The sequence below is a fragment of the Alternaria atra genome (assembly GCF_907166805.1).
Source record: "Alternaria atra isolate CS162 genome assembly, contig: 22, whole genome shotgun sequence".
Classification (NCBI taxonomy): Eukaryota; Fungi; Ascomycota; class Dothideomycetes; order Pleosporales; family Pleosporaceae; genus Alternaria; species Alternaria atra.
In genome coordinates, this window is record NW_025091320.1 from 814,301 (window position 1) to 837,161 (window position 22,861).

Below are 22,861 nucleotides of genomic sequence, written 5' to 3' on the forward strand. Positions count from 1 at the left end.
ATGATCCTACTGTTTAGCTTACAGAGCGCCATTGTTCTCCTTTGAGCGTATGCCAGGGTAGGACGAGAGAAGCGCCGCTTCTTTACTGTTGCGCCCTACTACGCTCTTCTGTTTACCACATCCACATCTGGCTAATCTTCCATTTACAGATACCGGGGTACGTACCTGCCATGGTGGCACCAGGTCACCGCCTAAGCTCTGGCATTTCCTTGATAGTACGGCAGGAAACATGCGGGCACCCAAAGCATCCGCCATCTCGTTGAAAGACTTCCATGAACTACCGCCATACTGACCCCAGTGGCCCAATCTCCACAAATAGATGCCCTGGGAGGAGCCGCCACGATCTATCTCTCCCACATATAGAGACAAGTGTGAACATCATGGCTTCGACGGATTGAAGTTCCAGTTGGCGACTATACCTTGCGACTCGCTGACTAGAATATAGTTTAACGTGCGCTCCGTTATACTCATGATGACGCCTAGAGATTTCTCTCGAGGCATGTGTAGGGATCGGAGATGTAGCCGAGCGACTGCGACACTGCCAGAACGGAGTCGCGAATCGGTTGAATTCCGGTGTGGGGACTTATGTAACTTGAGTAACGTTCAACACTGGGGCCACGGGAGCACGAAGCAAGCGGTGAACTTGTGTAATATGCACTGCAGAAGGGTGAGGCTATCCTGAACAAACGGTTATGGACAGTGTTGACCTATAGCTCGCGAACGGACAACTGAAAGAAGCAGCTGTGTGTCTTTTTTAGATTTCATCATCCCAATGAGGTAAATCTCGTTCTTCTTCGATGCATCCGCACTATCTGGTTACACGGTCGTAGCCCAACCTACGGTGATTCTCATCACTGATATGTCTCCAATGACGCATTGCAGGCTCGATATACTTACGCAAACTCTCGACACGTACAAGATGTATCTGTTTCTGCACCAAGGTACGGTGTAGTGCGACTCAGGACTGCTCAGAGACTTTGGAACCGAAGTTCTTCCAATCCGACATACACTCGTTTCTTGTCCTTCCTCACAAACATATACTGCGTAGACAACTACATAGCATGTCACACATCTCATATGGTCTGGTCATCAACGGCAAACCTCATAATCATGTACCAAGTCCAGAGGGTAGGTTGGGAGGAGGGGTTTCATGGACTGCAGGTATGAAGGTGACTAAGTGCATCGTGCGCGCACCGTTGGTCAGGAAGCATTGTGATTTGGTCGCGTGACAGTGCAGCAGCTTGTAAGACGCTTGGTCGATGCGGCCATGTGCATAAAGACGGACAGCAGTCTTCTTACCTAGTCTCCCGCTCGCGTTGTTCCCTTGATTGTGAGATAGTGGTCTGAGTTTTGCTTGATAACCCTGTTGTTCAGCCCTCTAGGCACATTGATGATCGCGAGTCAGGCACACGTTGACTGGTGGCCGTTTCCTTGTTCGGCGAATTGAGTGGGGCCGAGCTAAACCCCTCAAGGGCCCATACCTGAGCTAGAATGTCGAACAATTTTGACAGGCACCATCGGCCTCACCAGCCCTCACCACAGTTTGCCCACTACGAGAACGTCACTCTACTCGGTCCGCCCACCATGAGGGGCGCACTCGTCTTTGGCGGGTCTTCGCACCCCAAGCTTGTCGAGGGTATCTGCGACCGGCTGGGCATGAAGCCTGGCTCCGCAACCTTGGGCAAATTCAAGAATGGAGAGACTTCTGTCACTATTCGTATGTATGCCAGCACTCTGGCTTCTTTCACGTGCTGATCCTCTCCAGACACTTCAATCCGGAACAAAGATGTCTTCATCGTCCAGAGTGGAAGCGAGAAGTGTGTAGCCCAGCCTTCTTCTGCGTCAACGGCTAATGGGTCAGAATCAACGACTCGGTTATGGAGCTGCTGATTATGATCTCTGCCTGCAAAGGCGGCTCAGCCAAGTCGGTAACAGGTACTTGGCCTTCATGCGGGCTCGATACCAGCTACTGACACCCCCAGCCGTCATGCCCTACTTCCCATACTCGCGCCAGTCAAAGAAGAAGCAGCACCGCGGGGCCATCACCGCGCGCATGGTCGCAAACCTTCTCCATATCGCCGGTGTCAGCCACGTCATGACTATCGACCTCCATGCCTCCCAGATGCAGGGCTTCTTCAAATGCCCCGTCGATAACCTTGTCGCCGAACCCCTCCTCGCCCGCTGGATACGCGTCAATGTGCCCAATTGGAGGGAGGCCGTGGTCGTCAGCAAGAACCCTGGTGGCACAAAGCGTGTCACATCGCTGGCAGACGCTCTGAAGCTCAGCTTCGGCATTGTTACAACCGACAGGCGGAGGGCAGGCACGGCGGTGCATTGGAACGAGAGCGCCATGTTCGAGCAACTTAGGTTGGATGGCTCATACGAGACACCAGATCTAGTGGAAGCTGCGCTAGATGCTGACGCGGACATCACGCCTATCAGTAAGATGACAATAGACCTGAAGGCCGAACCAAGCAAATCGGGTCCCAAGCGCCTACCGTCAAATCCCCTGCAAAGGCGAGCCAACGGATGGTCGGAGCCAACCGGTAGCCATCCACTGTCCAAGTCGATGCGCGCAGGCTCTATCGTAGAGCCCGAGGTACCACTGGAACCCATACGAACTGATGTCGGGAACAACAAGGAAGAGCTCGAGGAGCAGAGTGCGGACGAGAGCGGTGCCGAAGAGTACACTGATGAAGTTTGTCTGCGCCAGAAAAGACTATTGGGTAAAGCTAACATGCACAGCGCGCGAGGAACGTCATCCATGGGCGACTCGTACAAGGTCACATTGTCGACGATACACACCCCTCCCCGTCAATGTCCGCGACGTCACACAGCACCTGGCGCAACCGCCCTCCGTCCGAGGGCGAGAACGACGACATACCCCCCCACATGATGTCTTCTTTCATCTCGACTACCTCGTCCACGCGCAACAGAGAGACCGAACACTCGCATGCCCTAGGTGGCACATACGATGCCGCTGCATCCTCTGAAGATGAAGAAGAAGACCTCAAAAACCCCGAGCTCGAGACCATGGTCACTCTTGTCGGCAACGTCAAGGATCGCCCTGTCTTCATCGTCGACGACATGATGGACAAATCTGCGTCGTGGATCGCAGCCGCTGAGACTGTGGTCAAACGCGGCGGTGCGACAAAGGTGTACTGCTTCGCGACCCACGGTATCTTTGGTGGTAACTGTCTCGAGGAGTTGAACAATTGCGATGTCATTGACAAGATCGTCATCACGAACGCGTTTCCGATCCCCGAACACAAGCTTGCACAGGCGAGCCCCGATAAACTGGTGGTCATCAACATTGATAACCTCCTGGCAGAGGCGATCCGTAGGAACCACCATGGAGAGAGCATGAGCCAGCTTTTCCTTCACTATGATTAGGGCAACGACCATAGAACGCACGGTAAAAATGGTTCAAGGGTTTGAATATGCGATTAGCAAGGCGTACGGGCATTGCCCACAGGGCTTTGATGGGCGATATGGCGTTATGGTCGGGCACCCAGAAGCCTAGAATGTGGCATGAATTACGATGAAGAGGATACCTATGATGCTTAAGGCCACACATGCAGTAAGTTACAACATCAAAGGCAAGATTGATACTGCTTGCCTAACTTCCCCTTTTCTCTCTGTCCATCTTTGTTCTTCTTCTTTTCCTTCTTATGCAACCTTTGTCAGCGCCCGATTCTGGACGATGTGCGATGTCGTGGCAGCTGATGGTCGGACAAGACTACACAACATGAAAACCAACGATGCAGGCCTTGAGCCTGCAGGAGTCCCGTGATACGATACGGTGTACTCTTAACGGAACGTTGGAAGAACAAATACCAAGTAGTGCACTCCTTGAAATGCCTGGCTCCTTGTTTCATGAGGTGTCGGGCACGAGAGGGCTCTCGTACAAATTCAATGCATGAGTAACACTGTAGTCAAATGCTCCGCGATACTGTGTGTAGGGCCCAGTAGAGCACTTCAGACAATCCAGTATTTGTTATCCACCAAGCTGGTTGTCAACCTTCTGACAGGACACTCTTGGTGCCTCGTCTTTCTTCGAAGTAGACATGGGGGTCTCGACCTCCCTAAATCTACTTTGCTCTATGCCTCAGATAAATTGAACTGGGAAGAAGACCGACCGCTTCCCCGAGATACAAATAACTACTCTGGATGTATAGCCAGGGAATAATTCCCACCAGCTACCCCACATGGTTACTTCTTTGTTCACCGGATGCTAACCCCACACTAGCTGCGAGTCTAGGGGAGCTTGTTCACACCGCTTGTTACACGAGATACTTAGTGCGCATCTCCCGCAGCAGCCGCCGTCATCTTGGTGTACTCCCACTGGAATGTGGCAAGATCTTGGATACTAGAACTTGTAGAGGGTGGAGTGAACAGGTTAGGTCAACACGGAGAATTTGGCTTGTAGGATGAGCCTTGGTACTGCACATGTGGCAGTTGCATATGGTTCGACTGCAAGGCGCTTCAGGGCAAGTAGCACATATATTAGTTGAATATATCGTCTATAGTTTGATCGGGTCCGCTCCGTCTGTCTGGCGATGTTGTCATTGCCTGCTGTCTATCGACATCCAATAGCAACCTATGTAGACCAACCCAACTCAAACCCCCCACAGTTATAGCTGAATCGCAGCGATTTGTGTGCATGCTGGCGCACATGCACGACACCATTGCTAACAGAGTCTCTGCCGTTGGACTCCGGTTGGACTCTGCTGCATGTCATCGAAGGTCAGAAGTCAAGATAAGGCGATCGTTGGACTTTTAAGCTGGACCTGAAGCCTGTCTCATCCAATAATTGTGCTAGCTGCTACACCGTAGCTCCTTGCATAGCGAAGATCATTGTAAATTGTAGAAAATGCTGCACACCACGCGGCGATGGACGCTGCATGTCTCGGCACAAAGCCGGTGGATTAAATGGATAAAGGGACACGCAAGCAGTGGTTGAATACAGGAGGCGTGGTGGTGTTATCTCCTGCCTGAGTGGTGTAGACGTCATGTTGTATTGAGAAGGCCTGGAGCTTTGGAGGCGTGGTGGTGTTATAGGTAGACATGGAATAACTCGCCGTGCTCGCCTACATGCGTCGTCGTTTACTAGGAAAAACGGAGATACGGTAGTGTCACCGAAGGAAGCTTCGGAAGATTTTCGACCTTCAGGTCCGTCATATGCCCGCACATCTTTCCTTCATCACACCATGGCGCCTGCAACGACTCCTTCGTTCATAAGCATCCAGGCTATCTTCGGCTTATCCTCACCAAACACACACAGGGGCGCGGATCCGCCTGCGGCCTGTACACCCCCGCATGATGCGAAGCACGCTCCTCACCACCGGCTAGATTCCCCAGGAACGTCCATTGAAAAGGAAATTAGTACCACATGGCACTGAAATTGGCGTTCTCTGAGCGCGGCCGCCTTATGCAAGGTCAATTGTGTACTCAGCATGTGCGAGAGATTTAGCCTATGGCACGAGGTTTTTCCTGCGACGTGTAGGGGGTCGCGTCATCCTCTTACTCCATGCAGCCAGAAACATCCCACGAGATCTAACCACAGAGCATTCTAGCTACACCAACGTGGTGGGTTTTACTAACTCTCGGTCCACTCATCTCAGCATCTAGCGCTTGTGCACCGACTGGTGAGGACCCGCATGGGCTTGCAAAGAGCGGGTATGCATGCTGAGATTTCGTATCCCAGTTTTCCACAGCGATGCACGGCTCTTAGAGGTTGAGCTTGCTTCACGCGCTGCTTCGCGTCGCTTCTATCTCGGATTACTTATTCGTAATCGACTTGGTTAGCCTGCTGGGTGCCCTTGAACCGAGGCGCGTTGTCAAGCCGAAAAGCTATACCTTCCCCTTCCCCTTCTTAAGCCCAGAAGTAATCAGCTTGGTCTATAGTATCTGTTTCTCCCTCCGCTACGAATCGTTGAATTCTCCACTCTGCCGCGTCAAACATCTTAACCTTTCGCCAAGACACCTTGATAGTCGCCCAAGAGGTCGAAAGTATTGAGACCGCCAAGCGAACTTGTCCTGTCTTGACGTTCCTAAAACCTTTCTGGAACCAAAACACACAGACGTCTCTATCTACGGCGACCCCAGATCCACGAGCAACGCACCATTACTGGCGGACAAGAACCTGCCAAGTACATTCGAACCCACAATCAGCCTCAAATTAGGTCGATCATACACGCAGACGCAGTCAGAGGCTTACGCACGCGAAACAAGTGCATCTGCGGTCTTATCAATCCACGGACGAACCGCGCCATCTACAGCGGAGCTTCATTAGCGCACCGGACGCACGATCGCCAGGGTCAATTACAGCTCCACGGCCAAGACACAGCGTGCGGAAGCATCTGCGACATCCCGCGCTGCAACCCCAGGCTTCATATTGATTTTGGATCCAGCTCTTTCATGCTAAGCGGAGCTATCCACGCTCAGATTACGCACTAAGCAGATTGACCGGAGACTCAAGCGCGTCGGATCTTACTTTTGGTAGATCATCAAAACGCTCCAGCCAGTTACAGAGGTCACTTGACACACGCGAGCCCCCAGCGGAATTTACTTGGCAGCGCTACCCGTGGTACCCACGCACAACACCGAACTTGAATACTTTCACAATTACGACTAATCTTTCGGACATATATAAGACGTGCCGATTGTCTCCTCTCACTCTTCAGAACACCAACACTATCTTCACCAAAACAGCTCTTTCCAACCATAACCCACACCTCTAACCAACAATCCACCACTTATATATCAACATCCAACCTGGCGAAATGTCTTCCACTAGCTCAACCTACCACATTCCATTCCCGAAGAACTTTCTCACTGTCAACACTCCCGTCAAGAAGCAGTCCGTTGCCGGTCTTCCATCTCCCACCGAGCCCGTCGTGCCTGCTCACGGGTTTCTATCCAACCGACCTATCTCCGCGCGCCACCAGTCTATTTCCTCAGTCTCAAGCATCAACAGTGTCGCAGCCCCACCCTCAGAGGCTAGCACTATCAGCGCGCCATCTTCTCCCACCACCAAGGCTGCCGATTCACCTATCCTTGGCCCGAAGATTTTCGCTCCTCTGGCGGTTAATACAAAGCACGCGCTTCCACCGAGCACTTCTACGGAGATGAGCAACGCTGAGAGGAAGAGGCGCATGAGCTTCGAGAAGCACACTTTCTTGTCCAACATGCACTAGGTCGCGAACGCGGCAGCTTGTAGTTGTGTGCCCCTGTGGAGGAGTTGTAGGAAGCAACACATTGTATGCCTTTGAGAGCGGGCGGCATTATGGAACAGCGGGCGGGAACAGGCGTTAACGATATCACGATACCTTTTCCTTTTTCTTTCATACAAAAGTCGATATACCACAAAAGAACCCTCACGGCCGTTAGGTATGAGTGAGCTGGGCAGGCATGGGCAGGCGTTTACTTGAGGGGTCGACTAGCCGGGAACAGGCAGTAAACAGACGGACTCACATACTATGAATACAAACATGATCATAAAACCGCACTTGCCTTTTGCATTCTTCTCTACACAGTGATGGAGTCCGTGTCTTCCAAGTTGCTCACCTTCATGGTTGACTATGCGGACTTCTTTCCAGACTTCGAACAGTGATCATGTACAGGGCTACGATTGCTTCTCAAGGTAAAGCAAACCCCTCTTGTATCGCGTAACAGCAAACGATAGCTTTCTTCGGCCCTTCTCAAAGTACCTCATAACGCAAGGTCTCCTCCCCACGCGCACATAGTTTCGCTTCCGGTTTCCTCAAGCGGATAACCTTCTCGGGTGCATCATCGAGCTTACCGCACTTATGGTCTCCCCGCTCCTCCCCCACGAACACGACTTTTTTTTTTTTAAATATGCTTTTAGGCAATTGATTATATGTAGCTCTCTATCCCGCCTAATAGACAAAGAAGGGCAGCACAAGGATACTCAGTCAAAAGGACAAGATCAATGACTAAACGTATGAAACATGCGACACTCTTATGACGTGAAACAAACACGTCTCACAGCACTGTCCGCTCTCAACTCCCTTCATGGCAGACCTTCGAATCCCGCGTCCTTTAATCAGCAAATTTCGAGAAGTCATAGAGCAAATGATCATGTTCTCGCTACATCCAAGTCCGACCAGCGCACCATGTATCTCTTGCATGTCCCCAAATGCATCACTCTTTCTTCTCACGTCTTAGCGTAGTGGGAAATTCGAGTGACGTACCACGAGCTCTTCACCACACATGATTACATACAAATCATGACGTTTTGCGATTTTCCCCGCCTACTCGGTGCTTTGTCGTCGTCTTGCGCAATTGCGCAGACATGCAGGATGAAGGACGCGCGGTTACGGATGTTGCGGCGTGGCGGCGCTATTGATTAGATTGGATGAACAGGGTGCATGCACGAAGAATGGAATGATGATAGTGGCACAGCCACGATGATATCGTTTTCCGATCTCGGGGTCCGGAGCCTTGGCTTAAATGGAAGGGGGGCAATGTGGTGGAATGGGATGGATGGAGCAGAGTTGCCGTGGGAAGTCTACGTCCAAAATTTGCTCAAGCTGTTCTTGACCTTGGTAGTCAAAACTTGCTACGTGCAAAAGGCAAAAGTAGTATATGCAACTCAATATGATATATTGGTATTCGAAGAGTGGCGGCGTACATTATATCTGCGCGAACGCTTCGACGCCATGAATAACCGTCGCAAAAGGTCGTGGTAGTTTGGTAATCGATAAACTAGAGTTCCTCCTCATTGTTTGACCGTGTCGGGGGAAATGGAAATTGAATAAAACACAAATAAAAAGACATATCGTAAATGAGAGACCATATAGCATACAAGTCCTCTCTTTAGCGGGCGAAACCCCGGCCTACGTAGAAAGGGAATTGGAATGGATGTGCACTCAACTTTTTCCTCTCTGGCTCTCCCAGCAGTCCATGGAACATAAATCAGACAAAGAGAGAAGCAAGATTTGGGGGGAACAAAGAGCAACCAAAGTTCAGCAATCGATCGAAAAGTCCTACTGGCTCCGAGGAGAGAGAGGAAAAAATGTTGTGATGAAAACATTCCCATTATCCAAGATAAGAAGGAAAGGAGCAAGTCCCAGGGAATCTTTAAACGCCAAAAACACCAATGCTGCGCTCTTTGTATGGATAGCTAGAGGCAATGATATCTCCCAAAGTTCCCGTTTCGTGACCGAGGATGTGCATCATGAGTGGCACGATCGGGAGTAATGATCGTAAAGGGCTCGTGTATTATGTAAGTGTATGGGTATGGCGGAAAGGAAGCTGAGCATGCCGAAGCACTCATAGGTCGTATGCCTGGCCGTCACATATCGGGGTGGGTGTTGTGTGGACGATCATAGTATGCCGGAGTCTTTTAGCGCATTTTGTAGTATTGTTTCCTTGACGGCGGCGAAGACAAGTCGGATGTTGGATGTATCGGTAGCTTGTGTGAGACTAGCGAGGTCAGCATGCGTGGGTTGGCTTGATGAGGAAGCCTCTTACTGAGGGTATAGGTTCAGATGTGCCCGGTTGACTTGGTTGAACCTCCACAACAGATACTTCGCCGCGCGGTTGACATCATTGCCGCCGGAGTAATCTGGAAAGTAATTGCCGAGTGGTGATCGCGCCAGTTTGGCCTTGAACAGATCGACCTTGTTGAGGAACAGGATGATACTCGTTCTCATGAACCACCGGCTATTGACTACCGAGTCGAAGAGCACTAAGCTCTCCATCATTCGGTTCTGGAGGCGCGAGTCAGTTATGGACAAAATAGTCGGCCTTATTACTTACTTGTGAGCTTTCTTCTAACAAGACTTGGTCGTATTCGCTCAATGCCACGCAGAAGATGATTGATGTGACATTTTCGAAACAGTGTATCCATTTCTTGCGCTCGCTCCGTTGGCCCCCTACGTCGAACATACTGTTTCATGTTAGCCTAAACACCGAAACGTGGTTTGAAGGGGCACAAGTACTGTATGCTGAGCTGGCCCATGGTGAATCTTGTTTCGTATATACCGGTGGTCTTGGTACGCGCTCGTAGAACGTCGGATTCGATAGGTACATAGTTGGGGTCGGATATTCTTTCTACCTCGTCGAAAAAGCTGAGGGAGTCAGTGGTGGTGACGGAGAGGGATGCGCAAACATACTATGGCGCGGAGTCCATCAGGTAGAACTCGCTCGAGTGCTCCAGGACCTTGCCGACACATGGGTCACTCCACATGGATGTGATGGCTTGGCCTACCCGTACATCGAGGGGCTTCTCGGGATCGGGGTCGACTGTATACTCGAGCAGGTAGTCGCAGAGCTCGGCATTGCCTGGTTTCTCGGGGGAAACGTCGAATTGTCGCATGGCGCCAATGAGGGCTTTTGCGCAGTCGATGACGTTTTTGTATATGGTCAGGCGGTACATGGCGAGCTCATCCTGCGTGTAGCCGTTCTGATGTATGATCTTCATCTGCTTGACTATGGTTGATTTTCCGCTCTCTCCGGAGCCTGTAGGGAGTGTTAGCAAATGTAGAGGCCGCAGGGCTGAAGCTACTCACCCAACAGCAGGATCTTGCATTCCCGCCGTAACCGTCGCGAGTCCTCCTCGAGCTTACGGTCAATGGCCTGGCTGCGCTTCTTCTGCTCGACATCGTCATTATTGGTGCTCATGCAGATGCCCATAATGCCGGCGTGTGGTGCGGCTCGCGGCCGCGGGCGTTGGGGGGGAGTCGGGCGCGGGATAATGATGGAGCACTAGGCTCAGCGCGTCGCAGAAACGTCGTCGTCGAGTATGAGCGGCGATGCGAGAGAGCGTCTGGTCCGGATGGCGGCGTGACGGTTGGCGCGTTGCTGGAGCTTTGGTGACGCTTCCGTCGGCTTAATCCGACACGCAGCTCCCGTCAAAGGGGGGCCTCGCAACGTGGGCGGGCGCGGCAGCGAGGTCGCCAGCGTGGATCGCAGCAGCAATGGGAGCGGGGTCGGGCTGGAGCGCAAGGGCGGACGGGGGTTTCGTATGCGACGGTGGTGGTGGTGTTGTATGGACGGTAGGGTCGTCTTGGTGAGCTAGATCGGAGACTCCAGGGCTGCCTGTGGCTCGTGCGGAGGTGCCTTCCCCAGTAAGTTGATGAGGAAGGCGCGGGATCTGGAGAAGGTGCAATCAACAATGTCGCCCGCCGCCGACGTGGTCTCTGGTAGTTTAGTTTGCAGGCGGATCTCGTGATGACGATTAGATGCGGCAGGCAGATGCGTTGGCTGATTTGCTCGCAGCGCAAGGCGTGAATTACGAAGGGGTGATGAAGACAACGATGGCAGGCGCGATGCTGCTAAGCCTCATTCAATCGTGGATGCTAGAGCAGCGATCAGGGTAAATGGCACGAGCCAAGCTGCGGAACAGGGCGCGCTGAAGCGAGCGTAGATGGGCAAAGTGCTGGCGGATACTGACAGTGGAGATGCGATGCAATGCAATGGGAGGTGTTGGTGCCCTAACGACGCTCGAGGCCATGTACTACGCCGTGGTGCCATGGCTCGTGGCTGCCATATCCGAGAGGCATCTATCATTGGCAGATGGGCCTTCTGCTTCAAGATGAGCTCGGCTTACGACCCGCGGCAATCCAATACTGTGTCCACCACGGCCCCTTGATACACCGGCCCCTGCACTACGCGCTGCAGCTGTGCCTCCAAACTTCTATATACAGTACCTGTAGTCTGCAGTAATACACCTCTGCTGTGTTGGCTTCACGATGCCTCAGTCGCACTATCACCCAATCGCCCAACCGCTCCGAACTACTCAGCCCCCAAGTCTCAATCTGGAACGCCTCCACGATAGAGTTTACCTCGTCGCCCAGCCAGCGCCAACACCATTCGACTGCGTGGGACTGACGTGCAACGGCGTTTTCAAGCTAGACATGTCCGTGGGCTGTTCTCCCCCAGTGTAAAGGGTTTCTAATTTAAGCCTGGCACTCTCATCAACTGCCTCTCGGTCCCCTAACTGAAGTTGAATGCGAGCCTCTTGTCAGACTGCCCTGCCTCTCCATCAATAATGGCTAGCTGCAAACGAGGCTAGCTGAATGCTGACCAAATAGATCTGTCGGGCCCATGTCTCCACCTTTGGCGACTACGAACATGCTCTAGTTCATGTCGTGCATTTTCAGAATATCCGCTCGGGTGCGTTACAACAGAGCGAGTTGACAGGGCCACAGGTCAGCAATCGCTTGCATGTTTCAGAGCGCTACCATGTTCCGTGATAGCCGCAGCATACCATTGACACGCTTTCGGAGCGAGCCGCAAACGAATCATTACGCAACAGTATACCAGGGATGCCACGAGGGCTGGTAATCGGCCCTTGAAGTCAGGTACCGTTCACGAGTCGTTGATATTTTCACTGCTGAGCTTGAAGACGAAGAAATGTTTGCATCCATTGATAAGAGAACAAGGAAATAAGGTATCAGCTTATCAGGGTACAGACCTGACTTATAACATACTGCGTTACTTCGGGGCTATTGATATCGGCATACGTATATCTTCCAGGTTTACCTTCTTCATACGTCGATATTGCAGGTGTATTTGTGCCGTCAGCAGACCCAAGTTATCAAGACAAGGAAAGCTTAGCCCAGGTCGTACATTCAAGGCAAGTCAAGCTGCCCAGGCATGTTGGTGGTCAAAAGAGTAAGTGTGGCTGCAAGATAGCTGCAATGTCACCATTCGGGGTGAGGGATTGGTATGCACGGGCCCACAGCACGTGAGGGGAGGGGAGGGTCGCGAGTGAATGCGGAAAGCGCTTCGAGGTCGTGGTGGGGTACGTTGACAGGACAGGATACATTGCTGTGCATGACAGTCTTCTGCAGCGCCAGTAAAAGCACGGCAAATGCGTGCGCTGGAGGTAATGCACGGGCTGTAATGGAAAACTCGAAAATCCATCGTGACGTCACTCGAACAAGCCGAAACCTGTGTGAGCGACACTTCCGTGCCCGGGCCATGTGCATGCGTCCCTCTATCGCATTTGGTGGCTGCCCCTCGATTGTCTTCTTACCTTCACCTCTTCCTTTCTCGCACTGATCTGCATCCTCGCCACGCCCCAAGAGCCTCATCCTTGTGTTGCACATAGTCTGAGGTCATCCCGTCGGTGCCTCGATTATCTTCTCGCCGACCCGCTTACTGTCAACATTGAACAATCAAAGCGGCAACCCAAGAACCCCAGCGTATCCAGCCGTCGACGCTCGCGACATCCCTGGTGCAAACTCTGAAGACTACAAGAAGGATTCCTCGGAGCTGTTGTTGCGCAAGTCCTTCATTGCCGGACCTAGCCACCGAGCCCAATTAAACCTGCCCTGATCTAGCAGCGTCAACGTGCTACTAGAGAGCCCCGACGTATTCGCGACTACCCCACGACGTCCTACTCGCCCTCTTCCACCACCACAACCCCCCCAATTTTCGCCTGAGACCGCTCCTCGCGCCTGTCGCACCATCACAACCACCGACAATCATCATGGCGGAATTCGTACGCGCCCAGATTTTCGGCACCACTTTCGAGATTACCAGCAGGTGCGGACATACCCCACATTGCGTCTTCTGGCATGACTGACATCGACAAGGTACACCGACTTGCAGCCCGTGGGCATGGGCGCCTTTGGTCTCGTCTGGTACGACTTCCATAACGCCGGACAAGAATCGAATGTTGACTCGGCCACAGTTCAGCCAAGGACCAGCTTACTAGCCAGGCCGTGGCTATCAAGAAGATTATGAAGCCCTTCAGCACCCCGGTTCTGTCAAAGCGGACATACCGAGAGTTGAAGCTCCTGAAGCATCTTCGACATGAGAATGTAGGCAATGCAGATGCCGCTCCTCAGCGAAAACTCTAACGCAAACCAGATTATCAGCCTGAGCGACATCTTCATCTCTCCCCTCGAAGACATGTAGGCAGCCACATCACCGCAAACCCAAGCACTTACTAACTCGCCCAGCTACTTCGTCACTGAGCTCCTCGGAACCGATCTTCACCGCTTGCTTACCTCCAGACCGCTGGAGAAGCAGTTCATCCAGTACTTCCTCTACCAGATTTTGGTGTGTGGCAAAAACTCCAGATTCCCAAGAAAATGTGCTGACTTCAAAAGCGTGGTCTGAAATACGTCCACTCCGCTGGTGTCGTGCACCGCGATTTGAAGCCCAGCAATATCCTTGTCAACGAGAACTGCGATCTTAAGATTTGCGACTTCGGTCTCGCCCGTATACAGGACCCCCAGATGACGGGTTACGTCTCTACCCGATACTACAGAGCCCCCGAGATCATGCTTACATGGCAAAAGTACGATGTCGAGGTTGATATCTGGAGTGCAGGATGCATTTTCGCCGAGATGCTTGAGGGCAAGCCGCTCTTCCCTGGAAAGGACCACGTGAACCAGTTCTCCATCATTACGGAGCTTCTGGGTACCCCTCCAGATGATGTTATCCAGACCATCTGCAGCGAGAACGTAAGCAAGCCCACAAATATCTCAGAATACTTTCGCTAATTTCCTCAGACCCTGCGCTTCGTCCAGTCACTTCCCAAGCGGGAACGACAACCCTTGTCCAACAAGTTCAAGAACGCTGAGCCACAAGGTAAGTCTATGGATTCAGTCAGTCGCGAGAGTGTGGGCTAACATTACCTAGCCGTCGATCTTCTAGAGAACATGCTGGTCTTTGACCCCAAGAAGCGTGTACGAGCGGAGCAGGCTCTCGCTCACCCATACCTCGCCCCATACCACGACCCCACTGACGAGCCGATCGCGGAGGAGAAGTTCGATTGGTCGTTCAACGACGCAGACCTGCCCGTTGACACCTGGAAAATCATGATGTATGTCTGGTGAAAGGATGTCTGTAGACACAACTAACACACCACAGGTACTCTGAGATCCTGGACTACCACAATGTTGATGCGGCAGCACAGGAGCAAGAGAACAACGGCAGCTAACTACACATAATGTCTCCCAATCTCGAGCTATAATCATTTGCAGTCTCTAAGACAACGAATTATGCAGTTGCTGAGGCTCGACGTATCATCTGCCTGGCGCAGGCGGAGTTGGCTGTTCCCAATGATTCCCAAGGTCTCTTGTAATGGACCTATGTGACATGAAGGTGCGTGGTAGATGGGGCATGAGTTTGTTATTGTCATTTGGATGACCATTGCTGGTACACGAAAGGAATGTTCATGACGGAAGTGAAGGCTTTGGTCCACCTAGGTAGGAATGTGAAACCATATTATCAAACATACGTTATTCTTCTCCTTTCAAAACTTGAGACATTGTGACTGTTGATGTGTCCTTCGATCAATAGCGCAGTTCGTTGGTAGCAGTAAAATATCATGGGCACTCAAAGCAAAGACTGGGTATCCATGATGTCTAGTGCTCGAAAACGAGACTAAGGGAGAGCCTTCCTCAGATCTACCCTGGTGTCCGTAGGATCTCGGGCGTGATCGCTAACTTGGGAACGGGTGGAGATCGCCGAGGCTTTGGGCTAGCGCCGTAGGGCTGATTGAGGGACCGCTGTTTCGTCACCGCTCTGAGCGCGTCCGCACCGATTCAAGGACGCGAGCCTGATCCCTATGGCCCTACAACCTTTATTTCTATACCCCTTAAGTGCTATGCGATAGCATCCAGATCGCATGATAATGGCGACTCTTAATCCACTTGTCTGCGTCGTCGACTTCCACCATGCGCGGTAAGCTTCTCCTTACAATTAGAGATGCGAGCATAGAAAGAGACAGGTTGGGGACTCTGAGCGACTCACAATCAGTAGATTGGCTATGCAGTATAAATCAATGGCTAATGGTCAAATACAGGGGCCCGGAAGTGGAAACATGGCTGGGAGCAGAAGAAGGAACCGACCCAGCAGCGGACAACGACTGGTCGCTGCTGCCCTTCATGGCCTTGAGCGACGGCGCCCATGCCTCTGCTGAAGACTACTCCTACTTCACCCTCCGCCGCGCGCAAACCTCGACCCAACCCGCGACATCGCTCTTCGGTATATCGTGTACGCGACAACTCGATGCGAGCAAGCTTATCGATCGGCCGGCTGAGGTTACCAGGAGTACGGTGCAGAAAGCTGTTGTTGTGATTAGCGATAGTCCGCAGCATTTTGGGGCTATCAAAGCGCAGCTGGGTGTCGTCACGCAGCTGTGGTTCAATCAGAGGTATGTTGGGTCTTTGTAATAGACATGGAGCTCAACGTAGAGCTGACACATGCATAGAGACTTTACGGATATTGAGATATTAGAGCGTTTCACGGAAAGTCTTCCACAACTGCTCAGGAATCAGGAGGGGCAGCAAGACCACTATTTTGGTATATCCCTCCGCGAATTCATACACGAGTTCAAGTGGCAGACTTTGGTTCTTTTTAAGTGCGCATTACTTCAGCCAAAGGTACGTCTTACTCTATTAGATTTGGCATATCTAGTCGTCGTTATGCAGAATGTCTGACAATCATAGGTCCTCTTCTTCGGCTCCCATTGCGAACGACTATGCATGATGCAATTTGCTCTTATTTCACTGATACCCGGCCTCATACGCCACCTACAAGATGCTGCCGATCCCAAGTTCAATTCGTGTGAAGAGAAATGTGTCATGCCTACTTCATTAAAGACATCGGAGCGCGCTTCCCGTCAGTCTTTGCTCTCACAACTATCATCGGATATACTGACAAGAATTAGTACTGGCGTACATGGGTCTTCCACTACAGCTATTCGGTACAGGCTCCCTGTTCGGGCCATACACACCGCTTCAGCAACTCGATATACTCGCAGATCAAGACACGAAGTCCTACATCGTCGGCTCCACAAACTCGCTGCTACTTCAGCAAAGAGATCGATATAGCGATATTCTTATCAACCTTGATGACCATACCGTAAACATTACCTCAGCCGCGCTTCGACAAGCATCAGTTTTGTCCACACCAGACCGGAGATGGATGGACTTCTTGACACAGACGATCAACGATACCTGGGATGAAAATGACCCAGCACGACCCAAGGACCATGGATATGCCGGCAGTGAAGAGTTCATCCGTATGCAATTCGAAGAGTACCTTCTCGCTATGCTCAGCTCCGTGAAATACAAGATATATATGGAGAAGAACGCACACAAAGAGAACTTGATCACAGAAGTGGAAGGAGACCCGGCGAGCGAGTTCTCAAATGAATGGGTACAAGCCTGGATGCAAACTGAGAACTTTCGCATCTGGAACAAGTTTACAGACTCACACCTCTTCGACATTGTCGATCCCAAACACCCTTGCTCTGGTGGCCTGTCAATGGAAGACGTTCAACGCCGACTGGCACAGTACGTTCCCTCCTTCTTTTAGCAGCCCCACCAGCCCGACTAAACCTCTCCCTTAGTCTGCTTTCCAACCCAACTCTCCAAGCCATATCTCTCGGCGTGTGTGTGCTGATGCTCGCGTGGCGATTAGGCAGGTAGCAGAAATGCATCTTGACGAACGACTGGAGAAGTCCAGGGAAGTCTTGGGTAAACAGATTGCAGTAGGCCAACAAAAGGTTAGCTCTGCGTACAACCGCTTGTGGGCAGAGATGGAAGCCATGCGTGAGGCACAGAGGAAGAGAGCCGAAGAAGCTCGACTACAAGCCGAGAAGGAGGGAAGGCCGGTCGACGATGGGAAGAAGTGTAAGCCAGATACGCCGCTTTTGTGAAGAGGCTAATGCTAATATCTGAACAGGGAAAGCACCTCAAGCCCCTGATCTCTCAAACGCGAAAGCAAGTGCCGGTGCGTACTTCTCCAGCTGGGGCACCTGGGCAAGCGAGAAGAGGAAAGGATGGGGAACAAAGACACCGGTATCCTCGCCTCCACCAGGCGATATCAAGAGAGCAGAGGACTTCAAGAGAGAAAAGGATGCTACAATTGGTGATACCCCGGCAAGTCCACCACCGCAAGACGTCAAGAGACGCAGCCTGTTCTTCGACGCAGAGAAAGACAAGGAGGCTGTTGGGAAGGATTGAACGAGGGACATCTATAGTGAAATTCTCCGATCATTAGGGAAATCGCATTCAGCAGGGAGGGTTAGTTGTTGCAACAATCCATAGCATTTGTTCAAAGTAAATATAGAGTGTCCCAAAAATCCTCACGTAGTGGTGAGCTTGATGTAAAGCTTTTCCCCAGCAACAACCGTTTTCATTTTGATCACTGAGCCCCTCTTAAGGTATTCGAATTTTGCTAAGTGGGTGCAATAGTTGTGTGTCTATCGACCCTGCTCAATGTTGAGAGAGAAGGTGAATTTGTCACTAGCGCCTTGGCCGTTTTGCATCTCTTCAGACGTCTGGTTGTCACCATTCTTCTTCCTTCTTCCCACTTTCTGAACATTCTTTCCTTACCCTAGCTGGTCAAATTTGCGGTAGAAGCCGTTGTCTATCTCGTGTCTTCTCTCACTGTAACCATGCTATAAAGTCTTTCGCGGATGATCTAACACTAGTCTTACTGAAGCTGCCAGAGATCTTGTCGAACACGGAAGTAAAACCATGGGTAAGGGTACTAAATATTGACATATCAGCTATTACAGTATGACCGGTCTGCAATGATATCTCGTATTCATCAAGATAAGCGCTATCATTGTATATCATCCTGCTTGGTCTCCAGGCGATTTTCGTTGAGAATCTGTGGTGTATGTGTTTGTCCCTGCTCCGGCTTCGGCAGCTGCTTCATCTCACGGGTGCGACTGATCACTGTCAAGATCGGATACAGCTTCGCGAGTGCAACTGGTATTCTCGACGCAACCTGGTCCTGCCACAGCTGTGTTGCAACTTGCACAAGAGCTTGTACTGCTCGTCGTCTCGGATTTCTCCCACTTCCTGTCTATACTGCCGGCTTCTGGGCAAGGCCGACAACATGTTTAACATCGAACAGCTGCCGATGCATTCTGGTACGACTCTGATGTTCATCGCTTACTCCCCGGCTTATTCGCCCCTTCACTCACGGTGAAACCGAATCCGTCATCTCAACTGTGCACTACGCCGCCCCACTCCGCTCCTCATCACGCGCCTCTTGTTTTGAAAAACATCGCTCACGTTCACCTGCGTCAACAAGGCTGCCTGAACCACTCCAGCGAAGCGTCTCGGGCCCAAGCTCAAGCTGGCAAGTTTTCTTATAACGAGACTTGTCCTCGCGTCCACTTCAACATCGTCTCCCACCTTTCCTTCAATCCTCTCCTTTGATCACACTTTGCTTTGACAGCTACCGCTTTTCTTGACACTCCGACTATCTTGAGATCAACCCCCACATCATGTCCGACTCCCCAAAATCTCTGTTTGGCGATGGCGGCAAGATCGTTGTCCCCACGCCCAAGCGCAAAGAGATTGCCGCGAGCGAACCAGCTGTCACTGAGGTTGACGCTGAGAAGAGGTTCACCCTGAGCCAGCCAGACGACAAAGATGTCGAAGACGCCAATGCGGCAACCAACGCTGCCAAGCTCGAGGGTAAGTTCAGTTCACTTTTCATTGATCTATAGATCATACTGACACCTTTAGAATTAGTTGGACAGGTCACGCAAAACCTCAAGAACCGTGGATATACCCTCGACAGTAAGACCTGTCCCACCCTAACTACCTTCAATTCGTGCTAACATGTATAGGCATTGGTCCCAACCCGTGCAATCTAACTCCTAGCAAGCTATCCATATCCCAAAAGGATAAGCCTCTCGCCGCTACCAACGTAAGTACATCAATTTTCTTTAATTTTCTTTTTCTGCCTGTTCCCTTCTGGACCCGAGGTTGGTAAGTTTAATCCGACAATAGTGCCTTCCGTTTATGCCCACCGAGCTCGTTGGCGAGATCGGTAGTGGACTAAACGTCGGCGACCTCAACAACATGCGCCTCGTCAATGTGCGTTTCAACAAGGCGGTCATGTTCGAGTACGGTAAGAAGACCATGATGACAGAAAACGTCACTATCTTTCCTACTTTCTCAAGCGTTGCTTCATTCTTGGTTGGTCTTTTCCTTGACAGCACGTATGCTGGAACTGTGCGGACCATTACTTTGGTGGGAGAAGCACCCAAGACCCCGGAATTGAGTTACGACATATCGTGGATCCACCTAATATCGGACCACTCGATCGTGGAGGTCGACTTGAGCAAGTACTCTGAGAACCCCGAGGCTCTCGAGGCCATCCAGCTCTCCAACATGCGCATCCTCGATTATGTCAACGACAAGCACGCAGAGTGGGATTACATTAACAAGCCCTTCTGCCACACTGGCGGCTACCGTACTATGCTCAGTAAGTTTCAAGTTAGCCAACATCTTGCGATGTCCTGCTGGATATCTCATGAGCACAAAAAAAACTGATTTTTGATTAGTCATCTTGCTCTCCAAGCTTCCGAACCTCAGGACCATCGCGACGCGCAAGCTCCACGCTGGCGAACACATCCCTGGCTGGGACGGACCCAAATTCTTGAAGAAGCTGTCCTACTATCAGCCTGATCTTCCTGTCAACGAGGTCTTCTACGGCGACTGGCAGTACGACACCGTTCATAAGCGCATTACCATGTACACCGATGAGTACGGCGAATACATTGAGGAGGATGGTGCCGGCCCCCAAGCTGGCTTCATGGAGGACGTCATTGGCGCCATGGAGATGTCTGGTACTCAGGCTATACTTGTATAGGTGGACTGGTTTGAGATGGTCGGGTTTGATGGTCTGTCTTGATGACTCACTGGTTTGAGAAGGAGTGATCTGCAATCTGCTGGTTGATACGGACTGGTTTGAGAGGATACGGCTTGAGATGATGTAAACATGACTGCTACATTCTACAAGATAGCTAGTCTCGATGGCACAATATGATGATATTTGCTCAATACTTGAACATGTTTAGATGTTGTCTGTTTTTCTTATATTACACCAAATCCTGTCATTCGTCCCCTAGAGCAAAAGCCCTCCAATTCCTGCCGAGTCTACTAACGCCCTCCTCCAGCCCCCAGCCCTTGATCCTACAAATTCTACGAATGATATCTTCCAATCTCCTGTCCATCTCCTCACCCGCAGTATGCAGATCGCTCTCTACCAGCAACATGTCATCTGGAACAGTCTTGATGATATCCTGAAAAGCCTGCGGTGTGTCTTGCTCATCAAGCGCATCAGAGAGGTTAATCGCCGTGCTAAACGACGCGAAAATTTTGCAGGGGATACTAGGATGAAGGTATTGCGCGAAGTTGGATGGAGAACCGGAGTAGGAGTGAAGGCATATACGTGGTGGGTAGGGTTTCAGTGCATCGTCCTTGTCCCCGCTTCCATTATTCCGCGTCTCATCAGCGGATAACGCGGCTTCAGCTGCAGGATGGTCTTGACCTCTCTTCTTCCTCTCTCGTTTGCTCAGAACTTCTTTCTCACAGCCCTTCCACGTCTCACTCAGCACCTCGAGAACCAGCCCATGGGCTTGTACACCGTGTACGCTGACCGCCCTTCCCATCTCGGCTGCAAGGTCTAATTGCAGCTTGAAGATCTTCTTCTGGTGCGCGGGACTACATCGAAATGGTGTTAGACGTCTGCCTTCGCGGCCACCGGGAGTCAGGTTGCTGTCACGTTTCGACCATAGATCTGAATTGCCAGTCCAGGACTCAGGGATTCTGAAGGAGCGGTCGAGACCAATTTCGCCAATCAGCGCGTAAGGGTATTGTTGCAGATGTTGTCTTGTGAGCTTCAAGAAGGTAGAGAAGGGTGTTGGATCTGGTAATGAAGAGTAGATTTGGAGGTCTTCTTCGCTGGGGTCGGAGCGGAAGGGTTGGAGGACGGATTGGTAATGGGATATTTTTTCTTGGCCGGTGAGGTGGCCTTGGTCCTCTAGCTGTTCGCTGTTTCTATCTTGTTGGGAGTCTGAGTCTGACGATATGTACATTTGATAGGAGAACCATGGGTGCCAGCCGAAGCAGGGGACGATACATTCTTCCTTGGTCCATTGGGATGGGTCTGAAGATCTGATGCTGTGCTTGTTGGCTGTAGACAAGACAAGGTCTTGGTCTTCGGCTCTGGTTGCCATCACGGTGAGGATTCGTGCTTTCATGTTTTGGATGGTTTCAATGCTAGACATGGTGTCTGTGGGGTGGCAGTGTGCGTCGTATACTCCGAGGTGCCATGGGAACGGCTCATCTTTGCTCTTGTCTGCGGCCATTGCATTTGTTTTGGGAAGTTGGAAATCTTGAACTGCGGTTATGCCACGGAATGTTTTGTTGTTCGAAGCAAATCTACATTATGACGTACTTGTGAGGCTGTTCGGCTGAACCCTGTCGGGCACCGCGCTTTCCGATTACCCCACGACCCCACTATCCATTGCATCCCAACTTCAGGCGGCATCACATCGCCACAATCACTGCTAGCACCGGGCAATGTCTTACAGCCTGCAACCTAGACCCCTGACGAGTCTCGAGTCATAGCCTGCTCATCCTAGCTCAGGACCTTGGGCTTCTACCAGCTCTTGGCCAGAAGTACCACCCTACCATTTGCTTCTTGCGGACACATAAGCATGCCTACACGCGTGTTACAAAGGGCTACCTCTCTGGCCCCACCAGGCGACAGAATAGACGAACGACCTATACCTTCCGAAGTATGTAAGCTCGATAGTCAACGCCCCGTTCCCCCTTACTCTGACGTACGGAACTTGTGCGCGAATTACATTCGAGTACAACTTTACCGGGATACAAACAATGCAGAATCGGGTGCCTGAAATCTACGCCCTTTCATTGCAAGTAACGAGTCAATGATCGTTTCTCATAATCTGTTTGGGAGGTCCTAACTAAGGGCCGAGGATGTATCTTCTCCGCATAAGCTTGCCCCTCACTAAGTAAGGCCATTTGCTGAGCATTCAATTGGGTAAGATAAGTATATGTACCGCTACTCGAGTTCTCTTTGCTTCTGCTCT

General features: G+C 51.4%; 7 protein-coding genes across 7 annotated transcripts; 5 read left to right on the top strand and 2 right to left on the bottom strand.

Annotated features, from left to right (window-relative positions):
- Nucleotides 1-1,584: 1,584 nt before the first annotated feature.
- ALTATR162_LOCUS3023 (uncharacterized protein) lies at nt 1,585-3,393 on the top strand (the record flags this gene model as incomplete). The annotated part of the gene is made up of 5 exons (XM_043310629.1): nt 1,585-1,717; nt 1,766-1,817; nt 1,862-1,935; nt 1,983-2,698; nt 2,746-3,393. The coding sequence occupies 5 exons, from the start codon at nt 1,585-1,587 to the stop codon at nt 3,391-3,393; spliced, it is 1,623 nt and encodes a 540-aa protein (XP_043166564.1).
- Nucleotides 3,394-6,785: 3,392 nt separating this feature from the next.
- Nucleotides 6,786-7,199, top strand: ALTATR162_LOCUS3024 (uncharacterized protein; the record flags this gene model as incomplete). Its single annotated transcript, XM_043310630.1, has 1 exon — nt 6,786-7,199. One exon carries the CDS (start codon nt 6,786-6,788, stop codon nt 7,197-7,199), a length of 414 nt encoding a protein of 137 aa, XP_043166565.1.
- A 2,151-nt stretch (nt 7,200-9,350) lies between these two features.
- Nucleotides 9,351-10,662, bottom strand: ALTATR162_LOCUS3025 (uncharacterized protein; the record flags this gene model as incomplete). Its single annotated transcript, XM_043310631.1, has 6 exons — nt 9,351-9,450; nt 9,499-9,737; nt 9,787-9,916; nt 9,969-10,097; nt 10,143-10,488; nt 10,539-10,662. The coding sequence occupies 6 exons, from the start codon at nt 10,660-10,662 to the stop codon at nt 9,351-9,353; spliced, it is 1,068 nt and encodes a 355-aa protein (XP_043166566.1).
- A 2,803-nt stretch (nt 10,663-13,465) lies between these two features.
- ALTATR162_LOCUS3026 (uncharacterized protein) lies at nt 13,466-14,926 on the top strand (the record flags this gene model as incomplete). The annotated part of the gene is made up of 9 exons (XM_043310632.1): nt 13,466-13,521; nt 13,572-13,619; nt 13,670-13,799; nt 13,849-13,892; nt 13,941-14,040; nt 14,091-14,447; nt 14,496-14,574; nt 14,626-14,809; nt 14,857-14,926. The coding sequence occupies 9 exons, from the start codon at nt 13,466-13,468 to the stop codon at nt 14,924-14,926; spliced, it is 1,068 nt and encodes a 355-aa protein (XP_043166567.1).
- Nucleotides 14,927-15,665: 739 nt separating this feature from the next.
- Nucleotides 15,666-17,960, top strand: ALTATR162_LOCUS3027 (uncharacterized protein; the record flags this gene model as incomplete). Its single annotated transcript, XM_043310633.1, has 7 exons — nt 15,666-16,144; nt 16,202-16,373; nt 16,440-16,611; nt 16,661-17,288; nt 17,345-17,404; nt 17,461-17,627; nt 17,680-17,960. 7 exons carry the CDS (start codon nt 15,666-15,668, stop codon nt 17,958-17,960), a joined length of 1,959 nt encoding a protein of 652 aa, XP_043166568.1.
- A 1,277-nt stretch (nt 17,961-19,237) lies between these two features.
- Nucleotides 19,238-20,613, top strand: ALTATR162_LOCUS3028 (uncharacterized protein; the record flags this gene model as incomplete). The annotated part of the gene is made up of 5 exons (XM_043310634.1): nt 19,238-19,430; nt 19,482-19,535; nt 19,586-19,665; nt 19,749-20,226; nt 20,306-20,613. The coding sequence occupies 5 exons, from the start codon at nt 19,238-19,240 to the stop codon at nt 20,611-20,613; spliced, it is 1,113 nt and encodes a 370-aa protein (XP_043166569.1).
- A 244-nt stretch (nt 20,614-20,857) lies between these two features.
- ALTATR162_LOCUS3029 (uncharacterized protein) lies at nt 20,858-22,033 on the bottom strand (the record flags this gene model as incomplete). The annotated part of the gene is made up of 1 exon (XM_043310635.1): nt 20,858-22,033. One exon carries the CDS (start codon nt 22,031-22,033, stop codon nt 20,858-20,860), a length of 1,176 nt encoding a protein of 391 aa, XP_043166570.1.
- Between the last annotated feature and the right edge of the window lie 828 nt (nt 22,034-22,861).